Consider the following 16,226-nt stretch of genomic DNA (forward strand, 5'->3'; position numbering starts at 1 on the left):
AGTGGGTATTGATCCCAGGGTCCCTGGGTTCTGCAGTGCGAGCTTTCGCTCCTTGTGCTTTGAGCTGGTGTGCGCTAGCCCACTTGGCTACAAATCCCCTTCTTATATTCATTAAACCACAAAGACGTTGAATATAAAGCATTACGGCGAAATATTGCCATCCTCATTTTATAAACCGCGTTTCAAAATTGCGTTGCATGGCCTATGTGAAACGACCATGCCACACCCCTCGGCAGCATGAGCAACAAAATGTCATGGTAGCTACGTAAAAAGGTTGAACAGATATTCAACTTTATATAATCTACAAATAATAAGTTTGTAGTGATGAAAACATTGGGTTATTTATAGGCATTCTTGTATAAATTGTATGTCACCACATCACGTGATCATGGTACTGTTTCGGTTTCAAACAGATCCGGGTCTTCTGTCATTTGATAACCATTGTAACTATGCTGCTCATCCTGCCGCAGCTCGCATTCATTGTGGAATGCAGTTGTGGAACTTGATTGTGGATTACAATTATAATAAAACATAAAGTTGAGCAATAAAAAAGTTATAACCAAAAGGGGATTCAAACTTGAACTTTGCAAAATTAGTAGGAAGGATGGATGCGCATGCATGACCTCTCGACTATCAGCATGTACATTCTCAGGCCGTTTGTTTTTGGGGGCTAACTCTAGGACATAGTATTTCGGTATTTCCCCTGACCGGCGGTCGAGAGTTTTCCATCAAATTTCCTTTACGATTTTTCTTGGGAGTAACTTGAAATACTGATTCTCAAGTATGCAAAGGCAATTCGTTTTGCTTATATTTCCAGCCTTCTCGTCTTTTTCTTGTGAGCGGATCGGCACTTTTCTTGTCGAAGCGAGAATGTGTTCACGGTTTGTTAGTTGACAATCGTATCGTGACGCGGCTTGACAAATCCAAGTTGAAAACCATTCCCTCAAAAACTCTCCTCTGTAGCATGACATACAGTAGCAAAGCAGTGTCGGCGTACGGCTCTGAACCTAAAAGCCAACCGCCACGTAATAGGCGACGCTGGAGCGGCTAGCGGTCAACGAGGTCGCTTGTCTTACAATTATCCAAGCATAATATCAGACGTCAGATGTCATTCGTTTACTTGTGTATTGTGTGCCTGACATCATTATGACGCTGCCGTTGGAGCAATTTACCCAATGCTCTGTATTCTCCCCATAGAGTCCGGCCTATGTCACCACCTTGCACAGAAAACAAAAATGCCCCATTGGTTGCCTATCGTAACATATTTGCGGAACTGAAAAAAAAACTCCCCGGGAAACCGAATTTTTTTTTTTTTTTGCTAGTAAACGGGTGTGGATGATTAAACGAATGGATGTGGGCTATGTAATAAAGGACAAGGATTCGAAATAGATATATAGCTCAGGATATCTGAAAAATGTTTCACAACCCCTTTAACGTACAGCAACATTCTGTAGTAATGTGTTCTGCGAATAACCACTTGCCACGTCCAAGAGCTTTCAATGCCTTTTGCCTTGGTTGTTGTGACAGATTAAGGGGTCATGACATGAAAATTAGAAAGTTAGAATCTTGACATAAAATATTCATAAGCTACTTAAACACAAGTTTTACAATTCTGAAGATACTAAATATTACAAAATGTGAACAAGGTAACTTGACAACTGATCATAACCAGCCAGCACTACACCCCATGCTGTGCACTCACCCCACTGCCTCCCTTGTTCTCATTTTGCAACTGAGCCCTGCATAGCTCCATGCATTCTTTGCATAGGATAGAAAGAAGTGGAGGTAATAGAGCAAGGACTATGGTTGGTGACATCACACAAATAAATAGAATAGAGCCGCTTCACTGGATGGGCGGTCGCCCTTCTCCTTTCTGCAAGCCCTATGGTTTGTTCACTGGCAAGCCAAGAATTGTGGTGGAAGCTACACGCTCACCGGACCAGTCAATTGTGGACCTTTTGGCACATGATCACACTCCCAACACATACCCACACGCAGAGAATGATAAGGTGATGGGAGACAGGCTGTCGACTGGTCCAGCAAGCGCGTAGCTCCCGCCACCCTGTCAGCTTAGGGATCGAAGTATAGCTCTTTCTTCCTGCTTGCCTTTCGGGCAAATGGAAGTGAAGAGTGCAAAGGACGCCGGGAACGGGCTTTACGACAGGCGAAAAAACGATTTTGCAAATTAACCTTTGTGAAAAAAGTCTCTGACGATATTATGGGGTCATGTGATGTCACAATGTTATGTAACGTCGCAATATCATGCAGTATCACGACCCGTGGCGATTCTTCGCGACATTTGTCCCACAAAATTCGGCCGATAAAGCACATTCCGCGTTAAAGTATAACATAATCGCAACCGCAGACACCCTCCGACGACGGGAGCTGCTTGTGGCCACACCCACCTCTCCCTCGAGCTCCTTGTCGGTGCGATGGGAGTCCAGCATGGGCGTGACGACGTTCACAATCTCCTCCACCGACAGACCTAGGGCACTGTTGTCGGCCAACACAGTCTGCACCTGTTCCCTCAACCAACTAGAGTTGTAGCGGTTCTTGGGCTTCCTGGAAACCCCGTTCTGAAGCACGGGGGTCTTGTAGCTCATGTCCAGCCGCGCTTGGTCCTTGACAAACAGCTCATCCTCCGAACACACCTCGATCTCATCGTCCACGAAGGGCACAAACCCGCCGACCTTGAGCTTCCGGGTGAACTCGGCCGACTCCGGGAACTGGTCCTCGATGCTGTTCTTCTGCTCCAGCAGAAGGTCCCGCGTCTCCGGGGGAAGCCAGGAGAAGATCTTGCGCACGAGGCTGTGCGCTCTGTTGGGCAGGTCGGGAGGGAAGCTGCCGAAGGTTGTGCGGAGGAGCTGCCTCTGCCTGTCGCTGACGAGGCCATTGTCTTCAGACTCCTGGAACGTGTCCAGCAGCAGGAGTGCCGCGGACTGAATGACCTCCTCCAAGCAGTCGCCTCCGGCTGAAGTGTGAAAGGATCCGAGTGGAACATTGACAGACGAAAAATATGTTAACAATTATATTTCAACTCGTGCGCTACAGAAAAACGCCAGCTCGTAAGAATATTTTGAGAGTTAATGATGATTAAATCCAGTTAACAATATATTTTTCTTCCGATGCATTAGAAAGGAGTTACAAAGTTATAATATCATAACACCCTGCCTAGAAACAGCTTTACACAAAAATAACCTTCCAACACAACAAAATCAACAGAATTGTTCTATACTTTCCTTATTTGCTACAAACACTACTCATCCTTATTTGCTACAAACACTACTCATCCTTATTTGCTACAAACACTTGATATAAGTGATACCGACTTGACATTTTATTATGACAATCTTGTCACGACGATACAACTGGTGTGAAATTTTGACCCCGCCTCCAGGAACTGATGTATCTAAGATTTATTTTACGCGTGCCTTACTTCTGCTAACATGCCGTATTGTGAATGTGCCGTTTTGTAAATATACCATATTGGGGAAGCCCAATTTTTCACAGCATAACCACATGAAAAATTTTATTTCTTTTCCAATTATTTCTACTTTTGTAACGCCCCCTTTCAATCCCCACAGGCCACAATTCCTATGCATCATTTTGCGTCGACAAGTTCTGAAACCGGGTCGTGGCAAAGCTGCTAGTTTCTACTTATTAACAGTCATTTTGAAAATTATATTTCCCAAATATGTTATTTCATCAAGTAATAGGGTATTTTGTTGCCAGCTATGTCAATGAAAAGGTGCTCAGAGTATGTTTTATGGTTTCAAAATGACATTTTTAGCCTACTCGAAGTAATTAAAAAAATCTACAAAACTGCAAGTCCTTCAAAAGTGCACCAATTTTCAAAAAAAATCTCCACCAAGACATCGCTCAAAATGTTTTCCACAGATGCTGTTCAACAAAATAATATAGACGTGTTCGGACAACGTTAACAATCTCTTCCTCGATCGTAGGACGGCTTCAGCTAGAAGTATCAAAGAAGAACCTCTAAAGCTGAAATGGAGCATTCGAGAAGGGATACCAGGGAAAGCCTAGTGGGAAAAAATATTCCGACAAGAAACCAAACCCCTCCAAATTTCACTGGAAGTGAGGTCCCTTGGTAAAGTACTGTTGCAACAAAATGCAAATTGCCATTTTTATACTTTCGTGGAAATTCATCCTCGGGTCTCCAAGAGGATAGATTCATTACTCACCAAACTCTTGAGCATAGTGAAGCAGCTCCCGTAAGGCAACAATAACCTCAGTATCTGACTTGTCCCTCACAGACAAGATGGTCTGCTTGACAAAGTTCCAAGATGCACTGCTCTTTCTGAAACATGTGAAAAATTTTATTAAAATCAATCTCAGCCAGAGCTCTCTAGCAGAAGGAGCCATGCCCCGTTTTACTTAAATTGCGAGCGTAGCGGAAGCTAGAAAAGTGAGCACTGTGCTTTCAATGCCCCTTCCAAGCTTGCACACTCAAGAAGTGCAAGCATTGTTCAGGGCAACACGCTTGTGTTTGCCACTTCAGCTGAACTCACACATAAAGTGGAAGAAACAATAGTGTTAAAAAGCCTCACTTCAAGCGCCTTTCATTCTGGACCTCCTTCTTCTGGAGAATGGCATCGGCAGGTTCGTCAAAGCATTGTTCGTCTGCGGCAACTCCAGAGAATGTCCGAAGTGTCTCCGAGAAGTGCGGTTGCACCAGCTGACTCATACCTGCATCATGTTTACGCAATCACTTCATATACAGAAACATGAACTGCATCACCGCCACTAAACGGGGAAATAGAAAACTTAAAAAAAACACCGACACCCACTAATTTTTTTTTTTTTTTGCCAGGTGATTTAATATTGAGTCAGGAGATTACCCAATCAATATTTTGTTACAGTCATGTACATTTTTAATAAAGCCAGAAAACTCAACTACCCTAAACCGAAACCTGAAAGCTCATGGCCAGAAGTTACGTGGCTACTCCCAACCGTTTCTTTTTTTTTTTCCTCTCTGCTTCTTTGGCGTGTGAAGAAGACGACGACAATAACAAAGTTGCGTGCACCGTTTGCCGTGTGATCGTTTTGCACTTGTATCTCTTCCACTCAATGTTCTGCACTTGAAGATCGACTGGCCAGTACTAGGAACGACAGTTCCAAAGTAGCAACATCACGTTTGTTGCAACGTTAATCCGTTGCGCACTGCCATCGCGTCTTCCAGCCCTCCGTACGTTGCCACATTGAAAATGACGTGTACATGTACTTCCTGTGATCTGTGCAACATTTTTTTTTTTCGTCAATCAACGTATTAGCAGATTATTAGAGGCCACAAAAATGGGGTTCATATTCTTCTTTATTTTTAATCATGAATCTGCGCTTTGATGACCTACAACTTTGAATATATCAGGTACACATAGTCTGAACGCCACGTGACCATGAAAAAGAGTGAGCTCAGCTGAAACCGGCAAATTCTCGACCGGCTGTTTTCGGGCGGAACAAAAATTATTTTGGAGCCGTAAATTGTGTTCTGGGTAGTTGAGCTCTTAAGGCTGAAACGTATGTATGTAATTTAGCGAGTGACGAAACAGGAAACGGCGACAGCGAAGAGTCAGCGATGAGTGACGGGGACTTGTCACTGTCGCTCATCGCGTCGCTCATTGCCTTGGTCGCTTGCTCCCGTCGCTTTCATGCAGTTTGATTTGTCACACTAGTGACTGAGTGACAGCGAATCGGGTCACCGCACGACGCGGAGAGCTCAGGGCCTTCGGGTCACCCTTTTCGGACGGCACATATCCCCCATATCCCCCATATCCCGTCCCGTCCCGTCCCGTCCCGTCCCGTCCCGTCCCGTCCCGTCCCGTCCCGTCCCGTCCCGTCCCGTCCCGTCCCGTCCCGTCCCGTCCCGTCCCGTCCCGTCCCGTCCCGTCCCGTCCCGTCCCGTCCCGTCCCGTCCCGTCCCGTCCCGTCCCGTCCCGTCCCGTCCCGTCCCGTCCCGTCCCGTCCCGTCCCGTCCCGTCCCGTCCCGTCCCGTCCCAAGCCTGCGTTCACGCCGCTTCGCGGCGACAGTGTGTGGCTGCTAATTGCAAAACTATTAACCCACTTGGCCCCCCGTACACACCGCTTCACGGCGTCCAGCTGGCAACCTAAAGGGAGTCCCATACCATTTAGTCCAGCAAAGTTTCGTCGACAACATTCTCTCTTTTTTTTTTTTTTCTTCAGTGTTAATCATAAAAAAGAAATGTTGTATATATTGCCAAATGCTCAACAAAAAAAAATGTTCTAGAAAAACAAAAGTAAGCTTACACTGGGAATCGAACAGGGGTTCGCTGCGCATGAAGCAGACACTTTACCACTAAGCTACGCCACCGCTTCGAAAACTCATTGTAACCATTAGTTTTATATGAGTTTTGCGTCGTGCGTAAAGCCATTTCTGGTCCAGGTTGCACGACGTAGTGTGTATAGCTTTACTCATACTTTATAGGTCCTCCTCAAATATAAACCTCAGCGAGCATAAATACTCTCTGTGTCCCTTTAACGGTATACATGAACTGGCAATGATGTCATCTCACTGTATTAGTGGTTCCTCTTATGCATTGCCTGTTTACAACTGGAGCCCTGTAGACCTTCAGGAAGTGTAATATCTCCGAGTATCCACAATGAACCAGTGAATGCGAATGAAAACTTAAAAGTAGTTAAAGACCGATGACCAGGTCGCGCTTTCCACTTTTCCCTCGCTTCTTCCTTTCCCCCTCCTAGACTGTCCACTGTTGCCTGTTTCTTCCTCCCCCATGGTGAGGATGGTCTTCTGCCTTGCAGAATCTTGAGTCTGGTCGTCAGGCTTTAAGAGAGAGAAAATTAATTTGTGTTCCATCCCAGTTTTTGCAAAGGAAAATCATATCAAATATCGTATAATCATCCGATAAATAAACCTACCCTGAATCCCGTTACATGCTTAATGAACTTGAAGAGCTTGTTCTGAGATCTAGTCAGCTATATCTGAAAATCGCTTGAAGCAAATGCATAGTTCTGGAATACGTAGTTCGAAGCTACAAATAGATTTGGAGAAACAATCGTGTGAATGACACAATTAAAACCTCCTCTCGCCTTCCCTGCAAGGACAACTTAAGGTATGCTGTATTACTGGGATCAAAATACTTAATTCTACGGAGCAAGTGCGGTGCCAAGGATCGTGGTTGTAGCTTTAGGTTGTCACTTATGCCATACCGTCAAGCAGATGCCGCAGACCCCACAAGAGAGGTTGATCATCACCCACAAATGCGATTCTCGGATCTTTAACTGATTAGCCACTTGACATCGTTTTCATTTGTATATGACAAAGTCTGTAAGAATTCGCCGGTGAGAAGGACCTCTTGACAGTTCCTGGGATCTTATGTGATCGCTTTGCGGTTGATCCTATGTTTGACGCCGAGTGTTGTTCGTCGTAAACCAACGCTTGTACAGTTAGCGAATATAAACCTTAGTACGCGAGGCACTTACCTTCTCAAAAAATAAGGTATTTTGCTTCATGACCTCAATAAATCCACGTTTCACTGTGAAAATTGTGATGCCACCACCATGCGATTCACGCAACTCTGCACGTTTTCGTGTCTGTCACTAGATGGCGCGAACATACCAATGTTGCCAATGTGTTTAAAATACATGGTCAGATGAGGATAAAATCTAGCCTTGCTAAATCGTTGCATTTTTTTTTTTTTTTTGGTTAGGCGATTTATTATGATTGTCAAAAGATTACCCAATCAATATTTTGCTACAGCGTCACGTATATTTTTAATAAAATAAAAAATAACGCAACTGCTCGAAACCGAAACCGAAACTTGACTGGGGAGGAAGAAGAAATTTAAAGAAAATAATTACCAAAACTCATAACTTTTTTTTAATCAACGTATTTGAAGTTTTTTTGAAACCACAAAAAATGGGTATCATACTGTTTTGTTTGTTTTTAGTATTGATTGCGTGCCTTCGATAGCTCACGGGTGGTTGTGTCTAAACCATAGAAAACTGCGCGTGAGCACGGAGAACAGAGTGAGAGCGACTCAAATCGGCCGCATGACAAGGTCTTGCACGTAGTTGCACCGTGCCAGCACCGTGCAAGACAGAAGCGTATTGCCAGGCTTGACGATGGATGCGTGAGCAGCCCATCCCTCGCCTCAAACAGACACTGACAGGGTATTTATGCTCGCCAAGGTTTTTGTAGCGTGAGCTACACTGGCCGAGGTTGAGCAGTTTCGCGTGGCTCCTGGAGAGCCGTGCTGCGCATGCGCGAGGAGCAGTGACGTCACACGGCGCACAGCTGGCGCGCCGGAGCCGCCGCCGCCGCGCGCGCCTCGCCGGTCTGCGTATTCCAGAGGAGTGACGTCATAGCCGCGGCAGACGCCCTAGCGCCGCCGCGTGCCCAGCTGTGCGCCTCCGTTCCGCAGTAGCAAAGTCTGACGCTGCACCGGAGCCGCTTGATAGCGCCTCTCATTTTGTGCGCATGCGCAGAGGTATCAGTGGTGGTATACATATAGCGGGTGTTTGCCAGTGTGGTATGGCCATGGAGAAGGAGAGTGAAATTGTACATGTGTCACATAATGCGTATACCGTGTGTGTGTCATTGAATCAGCAGTAAGCATGATAATCAAGCCAATCCTAGACAACCAGGAAAGCTAAGAATAACCAGCTGAACCTAAGCTCACGCTACGTATATCCTGGCATAGCTGTGCTAAGCCACTGCAATTTTTTTATTTGTACATGACATATTAGAGCTGGTTTCCTTCCCGCCCGAAGACCACCGATCGAGTATGGTCTAGACGCAGCCACCAAATATAATCAAAGCTGCGGGTCATCGAAGGCACACACACAATATTAAAAATAGAAGAGAAATGATACCATTTTTTTGTGGCTTCTAAAAAAACTCCAAATACGTTGATTTGAAAGAAAAAATTTCCACACCTAGGTGACTTCCGGCAAGTCTCCTCCTCTATATTTATTTTTCCTCCCCAGTCCAGTTTCAAGCAGTTGCACTTCTTTTACTTTATTCAAAATATATGCGACGCTGCAGCAAAATATTGATTGGGTAGTCTTCTTGACACCATATTGAATCACCTGGCAAAAAATAAAAATAAAGTATGGGGGGGGGGGGGGGGGGGGTGTCTGTGATGTACCGGTTAATTTGGGATAATGCAGGATATATTTATTTAACTGTCAGGTTACAATCGGTTGAGAAGCGTCTTGTTTAATCTGCGACTGCACCCAGTCTGTTCTTTCCCAGGAGTCACATTCTTCTCCCCATAGCTCGCTCTCCCCCGCTGACGTCAGTTGCATCAGCCTGCCGTTGCTTGGGCTAAACGTCGTGTTTGCCATGCGTGGCGAACACGCACACAAAACACGGCAGTATCAGTGTTAATCGCAGACCATTTACGCGGAAATAGGCGGAAAAGAAAAAGACAATTTAAAAATTTACATATTTTGTTTCAACAATATGCAAAGCAAACTAAGACAAAATACAGAGTTCAGTGCTGTGTTTTTACAGCAGAGCTGTTAACTAGTTTCTCAAGTTTCGTGTTCATGGACAAATAAATCTCGACACAAAACTCTGGACAGCTAGCACCATCAATGAGTGACGGCAGTAACCAGACAACCGGCTTGCCGGTTGTCTGATTGCCATTGTCGCTCATAGGTGGCAACCCTTTCCAGACTTTTCACTTTCACCAGAGTGGAAAGGCTGAATTTCTCTAGGCGTCTTTTTCGAGGATGATGCCAAGAGGACGACGTCCTCTAGGTGTCGTCCTTGGGGTCACCCTAAAAGTCGTCCTTGAGGTCGTTCTGGACGTCGTCCTTGAAGTGAAGTCGTCCTAGATGTCTTCCTTGAGATTGCCTTAGAAGTCATCCTTGGGGTTGTCCTAGAGGTCGTCCAAGAAATCATCCTTGAGGTCGTCCAACCATAGTAAAGCTCCACTGGTCTTCCTTCTTCACCAGAGTGGAAAGGCTGATTTTTGTCTGCAATTGTCCGAATGCCTTTCGCGAGATGTTTATGCGCTGTGAAGTCGTGGATGGAAAACTAACTAGCCCAAGCTGCTGTGTTAACATCTAAATAGCCCAATTGAGCACAAAGCTATTTTGGAAACAAAGACCTCTGTAACTGTCCAAAACCAGCACTATACTTTGTTTCAGCTTCCGTCCGAGCGCGGCAGATGTTACGAGCAAAAGGGCCAATCAAACAGCGTAAAGAGCGCAACGTCATGGCGCGCGCTCTGCGCTTGATAGGACTAGCCGGCGAAGGAGCACGCAGAGAGAGCACGCTGGTCCTATCAACTGCAGAGAGCACGCCATGACGTTGTGCCTCTTTCGCTGTTTGATTGGCCCTTCGGCTCATAACATCGGCCGCGCTCGGACCGAAGCTGAAACAAACTATAGCAATAGTGAATCATGATACATAATTTAAAAGTGCTCTAAAGAATCAAGTGGCAGAAACTTTTTTTTTTTCATTGATAGTACCTAATTCAAGATAGTAATGGCACATTTCAACCTTTTCAGCACAAAAATGGCTCTTAGAGGCAGTCATATACTTACTTTGAAGGCTGCTCTCCCCACTGGCTCTCCCAGTCAGCTGTTGCACCAGCTTGGACCAACGTTGGCTTGGACAGCAGGCAATGTTACTAGATCAACTCAATAGGAGAACTTCTGCAGACTTCCCTCTTCCCCATGCTTTGACAACTATTGTTAAAGGTGTCCTTATGTTAACACACTGCACCATGTTCTTGCCATGGCAATGCAGTCAGTAGGATTGTTTGATTTAACTGCACTTCCTGCACCAGTGTAGAAAACTGTAAGGCAGTGTACTTCCGGTATATAAGTACACTGCCCTACACTTTTCTGCACAGTGCAGGAGGAGCAGGGAAAATCAAACAAGCAAAATCAAACAATCAAACAAAAAGGATAGTGATTCAACAATAGGTGCCAATCTGTGTGGGAAGAGTGGAAGTGATGAGACAACTGGCCTGATCCAGTGAAAATGAGAGCAGCGGTCATTTGTGGCATATGCTGAAAGCCAGCATTCTACAGAAGTAGGAACGGTCTTACAATATACAACGGGTCGTTTTCTGACCTACACAGATTCAGACTGCTCAAAAGGCATGCAATATTAAGGCATGCAATATTGTGGCTTGCTTGCTAAACACATTTATGTACGAGCGAAACAACAAAAATGGGTTCGCTGCAATTCTTTTTTCCCCATACCCCCAAAAGCACATGCAAGCCTCTGCCGCTAAATGGGAGAAACCACAGATGTATGTAATTCTTCTTGGAAAAGGTCCATTTATTCTGCTACAGCATCAGTTTTGATACGATGGAGCCTTTTTTTTCTCTCCGAGAGGTTCCAAACCGCTCATACTCAGAATGCTACATACTGCTACCTAACACAAATACATGACAGGACAGAGTGGAATTTTTTTTATTTGCCTATGCCATCTTAATGACATTCTGCAGCTCTTAAGTGTACACTACCAAAAGCAAAAGTGTTTCACAATAAAAGGTTGATGGTGCAAAAAAAAAAAAAAAACAGATTCCCGTAACAAATGAGCAGACATGTAATCGTGACTTTTGGTAAATATAGGATGTCCCGAGGGCACTTCTCCCTTTTCACAACAGGCCACCTCAGTCTCTAGGATTGCACATCCACGAGGGCCTCTTCGACCAATTCCTTTTGCTGCAGAAGGTCGTTGTATCTCTTCTGGAGAGCCTTCTCTCGCTCCACTTGCCTGTTGACATCTTCCGTCAAAGCCTGCACGAGACGACATAGTCACGGTTAACCACGCTCAGCTCAGGGGAGCAGAAACGGTGCAGAAAAGAGAAAAGCCCACACAATAGAGGCCTGCAGCACTATGGCTCATGAAAAGAAACAATGAATATGCAAAACGCTGAACTGACGTCGCTGAAGATGTTCAGGCCCAACCTTAAAAACTGGTTGCTCCTGCACTCACCTCCACCCTCTTCGGAATAGCCAGAGACTCGTGTTCCTGTAGGGCCTGGAATGTCTTCAGCTCCAAGTGTGTCTGCTCTATCTGCTCTGCCAACTCCTGGATCTGCTTAATCAGGGCCTGGCCCCTCGACTGAAAAAAAGAAGAGAGATTTGATTTGATTACAGTTGAAAGTTACAGTTGAAAACTAAAGGACTTCAGAAGGGTATGCACTTGGGCTAGTTGGTGATTCATAGTTCAGAGGGTAAAAGCACTAAAAAAGAAAGCGCAAGTGAAAGAGATGAACAAAAGAGCGCTCAAGTGCTCTGTGTTGTTCGTCTCTTTTAATTGTCCATTGTTTTTCAGCGCTTTTACCAAATGAACTTCAAATGAATGAGATTTTAAATATGGATAACAGTGGCATCACAACAAAGAGGAGGGGGGGGAAGGGGAAGGGTTCACTTCTCTCTTCCATAGCCCCCATCTCCAGTACACTTCCGATGCCACTGATGGCTAGCATAAACTAGACTATAGTCCGTTGCAACCTAAGAACGAAGGGCGAGGGTAAGACGGGCCGGGGAGAAGGAAGCAGACAAATGCTGGAGAAGAGAGGGGGAAACCACCTTCTCTCTTTAGCGTTCCGTCTGCTTCCTTCTCCCCGGCCCGTCTTACCCTCGCTCTTCGTTCTTAGGTTGCAACGGACTATAGACAAGGGTTTCTCAAACTTACCAATCCCAAGGAATGGTTATTTGTCTAGACAGATAGCCAAGAAACCCCTCCCCGTTTCGGCATTCATGTAATGAAGCAGTGCAGGAGCCTACAGGCCTTGGAAACAATAATGCACGCACTAGCGAGCGTTTGGTTCATAGCTACGCATTAATGGATGGCTCAGACCTGCTCAAAGAGTGATTAAACTGCAACAGCACCTTACTTAGGAGCAAGGACGGCCAAGGAAATTTTGAACACATCCTAAGGATGTGCAAGGAAATTGTGGGGACTGAACTCCAAGGAACACAGTCCCCAGGGTACCCATAAGGGTACTCTGGGGACTGTGTTCCTTGGAGCCCAGTTCAAGAATCCATAAACTAGACAATGATACCCCTTATATACAAGCATGGAAGTACTATTCCCTTCTATACAAGGAGAGTTCTAGCTCAAATAAAATCCTTTTCTCGTCCAAAATCGTCTGCAGTCAGTTTGATCTTGCACGACTATTAGGTTGGCAGTGGTAAGCACATGGGCAAGTGCACAGACACACACACACACAAACAACTGCACACACTTGCATGCACACACAAAGAGAGAGAAAGAGACAATAAATGTATATCTTGAGAAATGGTCTACAGGGGGAGTAACATCCCTGTTGAGCACTTGCCTGGTATCCACCAAGCAGCACTCGGAGCTTCTTCTCCACTTTGGCTGCCTTCTTGGCTTCCCGAGTCATGTGGCCTCGGTTTTGCTGCAAAAGAGTGTCGCACATTCAGATTCCTTACTGCTTCACAGAAACAGCCGCAACAAACAAGTGGACGTAACCCAAGAACCACCGAGGAAGACTTGTCTAAGCTTGGCAAACAATACGAAAAAAAAAAAAAAAATTGTGCATAGGTCATATGGAATTTCGAGCTAAAATTAACAAAACGATAAGGTCAAAACTCTTAGCAACTAAACAACCCAACAGCATGCATGTTACTCTTTTGCATTCTTTTTAGCTCTTTCCAAGGTAAAATAAAAAGAAAATAAAAGATGAACTAGAATAAATTTAAGTTAGGAGTGATCGTGCACTCTCTGGGAAATACATGGCTATTTTTTGTAATGTGCCTATTTTTTTAATAAGAAAACGAATCTCCCAAGTACCTCATCAATGTCGTAGTTGCATGGTCTAGTTTAGCGGAGCGTGGTACACTCCATTCACCCCCAGGTGGACAGGGTAGCGAAGACGCCAAAGCTCGAGCTATCACATGCTTTATGCTTTCAAGTGTGCCTTTCTAGCGCGAGCACTCGTTTCACGAAAGCGTATTTCAAAGCCACAATCTTGTGCCTGTAGCTTTCGCAGCCCTGCCAGCTTACGGGAGAATGGACTATAGCAACTGGCAGCACCACAGTTGGGTGACGTTAGATCGAGGAGTACTAACAGTACTTTCCAGTCCCCCTCATTGATTTTTCAGATCGGGACATTCCCCGTTCGGGACATTCGGTGAGGCTATTAATTTTCTGGAACTAAGATATTGCGCATAAATTTCTTTAATACGCTTCGCATATAACACGTATAGCTGACACTGCTGTTTCCGACTAAACCAAACAAACAAGAAACGGCCAGGTGGACAAATCCACAACAGCCGCGAGACCATTATGGAGACCATTGGGACCGGTTTCCCCGATAACACCCCTACACACACTCAGAGGAATTCCGTTTACTTACTTAAAGGGGCCCTGCAATCATATTTAAGGGTCTACCTTTTATGCGGTTTCCACGTCTCTTGGGGTTCGGGCAAGCCAGCGGGCACGGAAAGAGTAGCTAAATATCAGTGCGCCATATTTTAACCGGACGACACGGAAACCTCCTCCACCGACGAGGGCGACCCGCAGTACCGAAAGCGCACAAAATGTGACGTCTTTGGTCCTGGGCTTACTACTGGTCAGAGCCGCTAAAAACTTCTTTTCGGTCGAAATACAAAACATAAGTGGCACGAACAGTTTCAATTATTTATAAAAGTACTTTTTGTTCATTATTATAGATGAAAAAAAAGAAAGAGATGCAGTTTATGAAGTACGGAAACAAGAAATGACTTGTCGACATACCCGCCGCCAAGCGGTGGAAAAGGCGGCGCATACTAGAAAGGAGTAGTGGGATAAGGCGCCGACACGGAAAAATCCCGAATGTATGCGGTGGCGCTGCAGTCATATGGACAGGAGGATCCGACCGGCTCCGAGCGTTCCGAAGGCCTTCGGCGAGAGGCTTTGTCTTGCGGTTTGGCCGTTTTGCGGTATGGCAGCGCGAAGTGGCTCCCATTCTGAACTGATCTTTACCCCGTGTTTGCTGTCGTTCGTGGCCAATGAAGTGTCATGCCGAATTAGTGTTTAATCACGCAGAAAATGCAATTAAAGCCGCTTTGGCTGCCCGCTGCATACAGCCTATCCAGAACATGCTTTAGTGGCGCCCTCTCGCGCCGTTGACACGGAGTGCGGCGGCCGTGAGCGCTCGATGGGCTCACTATTCCTTCTCTAGTTCACGGCCACTCAAGCCAGGACCTACGACGTCATGAAGGAGGTTATTTATTGCTTGTTTTTGTAATTCTAAATTGCCTATAACTTTTAAAATAAAGCGAATTTCGCGAAAAGAAAAGTTTCACTAAGTTACTACGTTCAGTGCGTTCAGGTTCGGCGCAAATTAAAAAACAGTAAAAAGTCCTTGCAGGGCCCCTTTAAGAACCACTGAAAAGAAAAATTATGTTTTTTTTTAAACAACCTAGTTGAGATATCCAAGTAAAAAAATTAATTTAACACGAAAAAAAAAATGGTGCAAAATTGATGCAGTGAGATTTGTTTCGAATTATGCGCATGAAGTCCACGACGTCACGGAATGGTCATACACTCTCTCCACCTCAACGCGATGGCCACAATTGTTCATTGCCACAGCTTCTCTCCTCCATGCGGCCGAAATACCGACAATACAAGTGCAAAGGAGGTGACTACATACTGAACTGCGTTTCAAGCAGTCAATATTCCTAAAAAAAATTTTCGGGTAAAATTAATTTTTTGACATGCGTGGCCCAACGAGACTGTTTAAAAATAAGCATTTTCTTTCTTTTTAGAGGCCTTTTAAGGAGACACTGAAAGCCCAAAATACTTTTTTTCAGATGCCTATATAAAACACGTAGTGATGTAAAAAAAAAAAATCTTTCCGCCAAAAAAAAAACATTTTTAGTGCAACATTTACATTGCGATTAGCATTTTAAGTTAGCAGCAATTTAGAAACGTGCTTGTTTTTCAACGTGTCGACTCCGAAACGAAACGGAAGCACTTTACGACATCACTCAAATGCGTCTTGAGATAACGAATAAGCTTTTTCGGGGGCAAAGTTTGTTTTCCCATATACATACACTTAAAACAAAAAAAGATTTTTTTTTTTAGAGTTTAAAGGTGTTTTGCTGATGCCCTTTCATTTCCCTATACAGTCGCAGACCGATTTCTTGGACACATCCAATTATTCGGATTTCGCCGAACTGTCACTCACCCCATAGAGTTAATGTATATCATTGACTGGAATTTTGGGATGCCATAAAGCTTATT

General features: G+C 44.9%; 2 protein-coding genes across 2 annotated transcripts in view; both read right to left on the reverse strand.

The window, feature by feature from the left end:
- LOC8041161 (activating signal cointegrator 1 complex subunit 3) overlaps nucleotides 1-7,604 on the reverse strand; it is a 124,707-nt gene extending 117,103 nt beyond the window's left edge. Inside the window, exons 1-4 of the mRNA XM_040220363.3 lie at nucleotides 7,477-7,604; nucleotides 4,569-4,707; nucleotides 4,203-4,318; nucleotides 2,406-2,971 (exon numbers count right to left, since the gene is read on the reverse strand). Of these exons, the coding sequence (XP_040076297.2) occupies nucleotides 2,406-2,971; nucleotides 4,203-4,318; nucleotides 4,569-4,705 (819 nt within the window). The 5' untranslated portion in view covers nucleotides 4,706-4,707; nucleotides 7,477-7,604. The remainder of the gene's footprint in view (nucleotides 1-2,405; nucleotides 2,972-4,202; nucleotides 4,319-4,568; nucleotides 4,708-7,476) is intronic.
- A 3,808-nt stretch (nucleotides 7,605-11,412) lies between these two features.
- LOC8041160 (cell division cycle 5-like protein) overlaps nucleotides 11,413-16,226 on the reverse strand; it is a 40,408-nt gene continuing 35,594 nt past the window's right edge. Inside the window, exons 12-14 of the mRNA XM_029981029.4 lie at nucleotides 13,312-13,395; nucleotides 11,961-12,089; nucleotides 11,413-11,761 (exon numbers count right to left, since the gene is read on the reverse strand). Coding sequence (XP_029836889.1) covers nucleotides 11,642-11,761; nucleotides 11,961-12,089; nucleotides 13,312-13,395 — 333 coding nt within the window. The 3' untranslated portion in view covers nucleotides 11,413-11,641. The remainder of the gene's footprint in view (nucleotides 11,762-11,960; nucleotides 12,090-13,311; nucleotides 13,396-16,226) is intronic.

The sequence above is a fragment of the Ixodes scapularis genome, unplaced genomic scaffold (assembly GCF_016920785.2).
Source record: "Ixodes scapularis isolate PalLabHiFi unplaced genomic scaffold, ASM1692078v2 PGA_scaffold2__306_contigs__length_199485367, whole genome shotgun sequence".
In the NCBI taxonomy this organism is placed as follows: Eukaryota; Metazoa; Arthropoda; class Arachnida; order Ixodida; family Ixodidae; genus Ixodes; species Ixodes scapularis.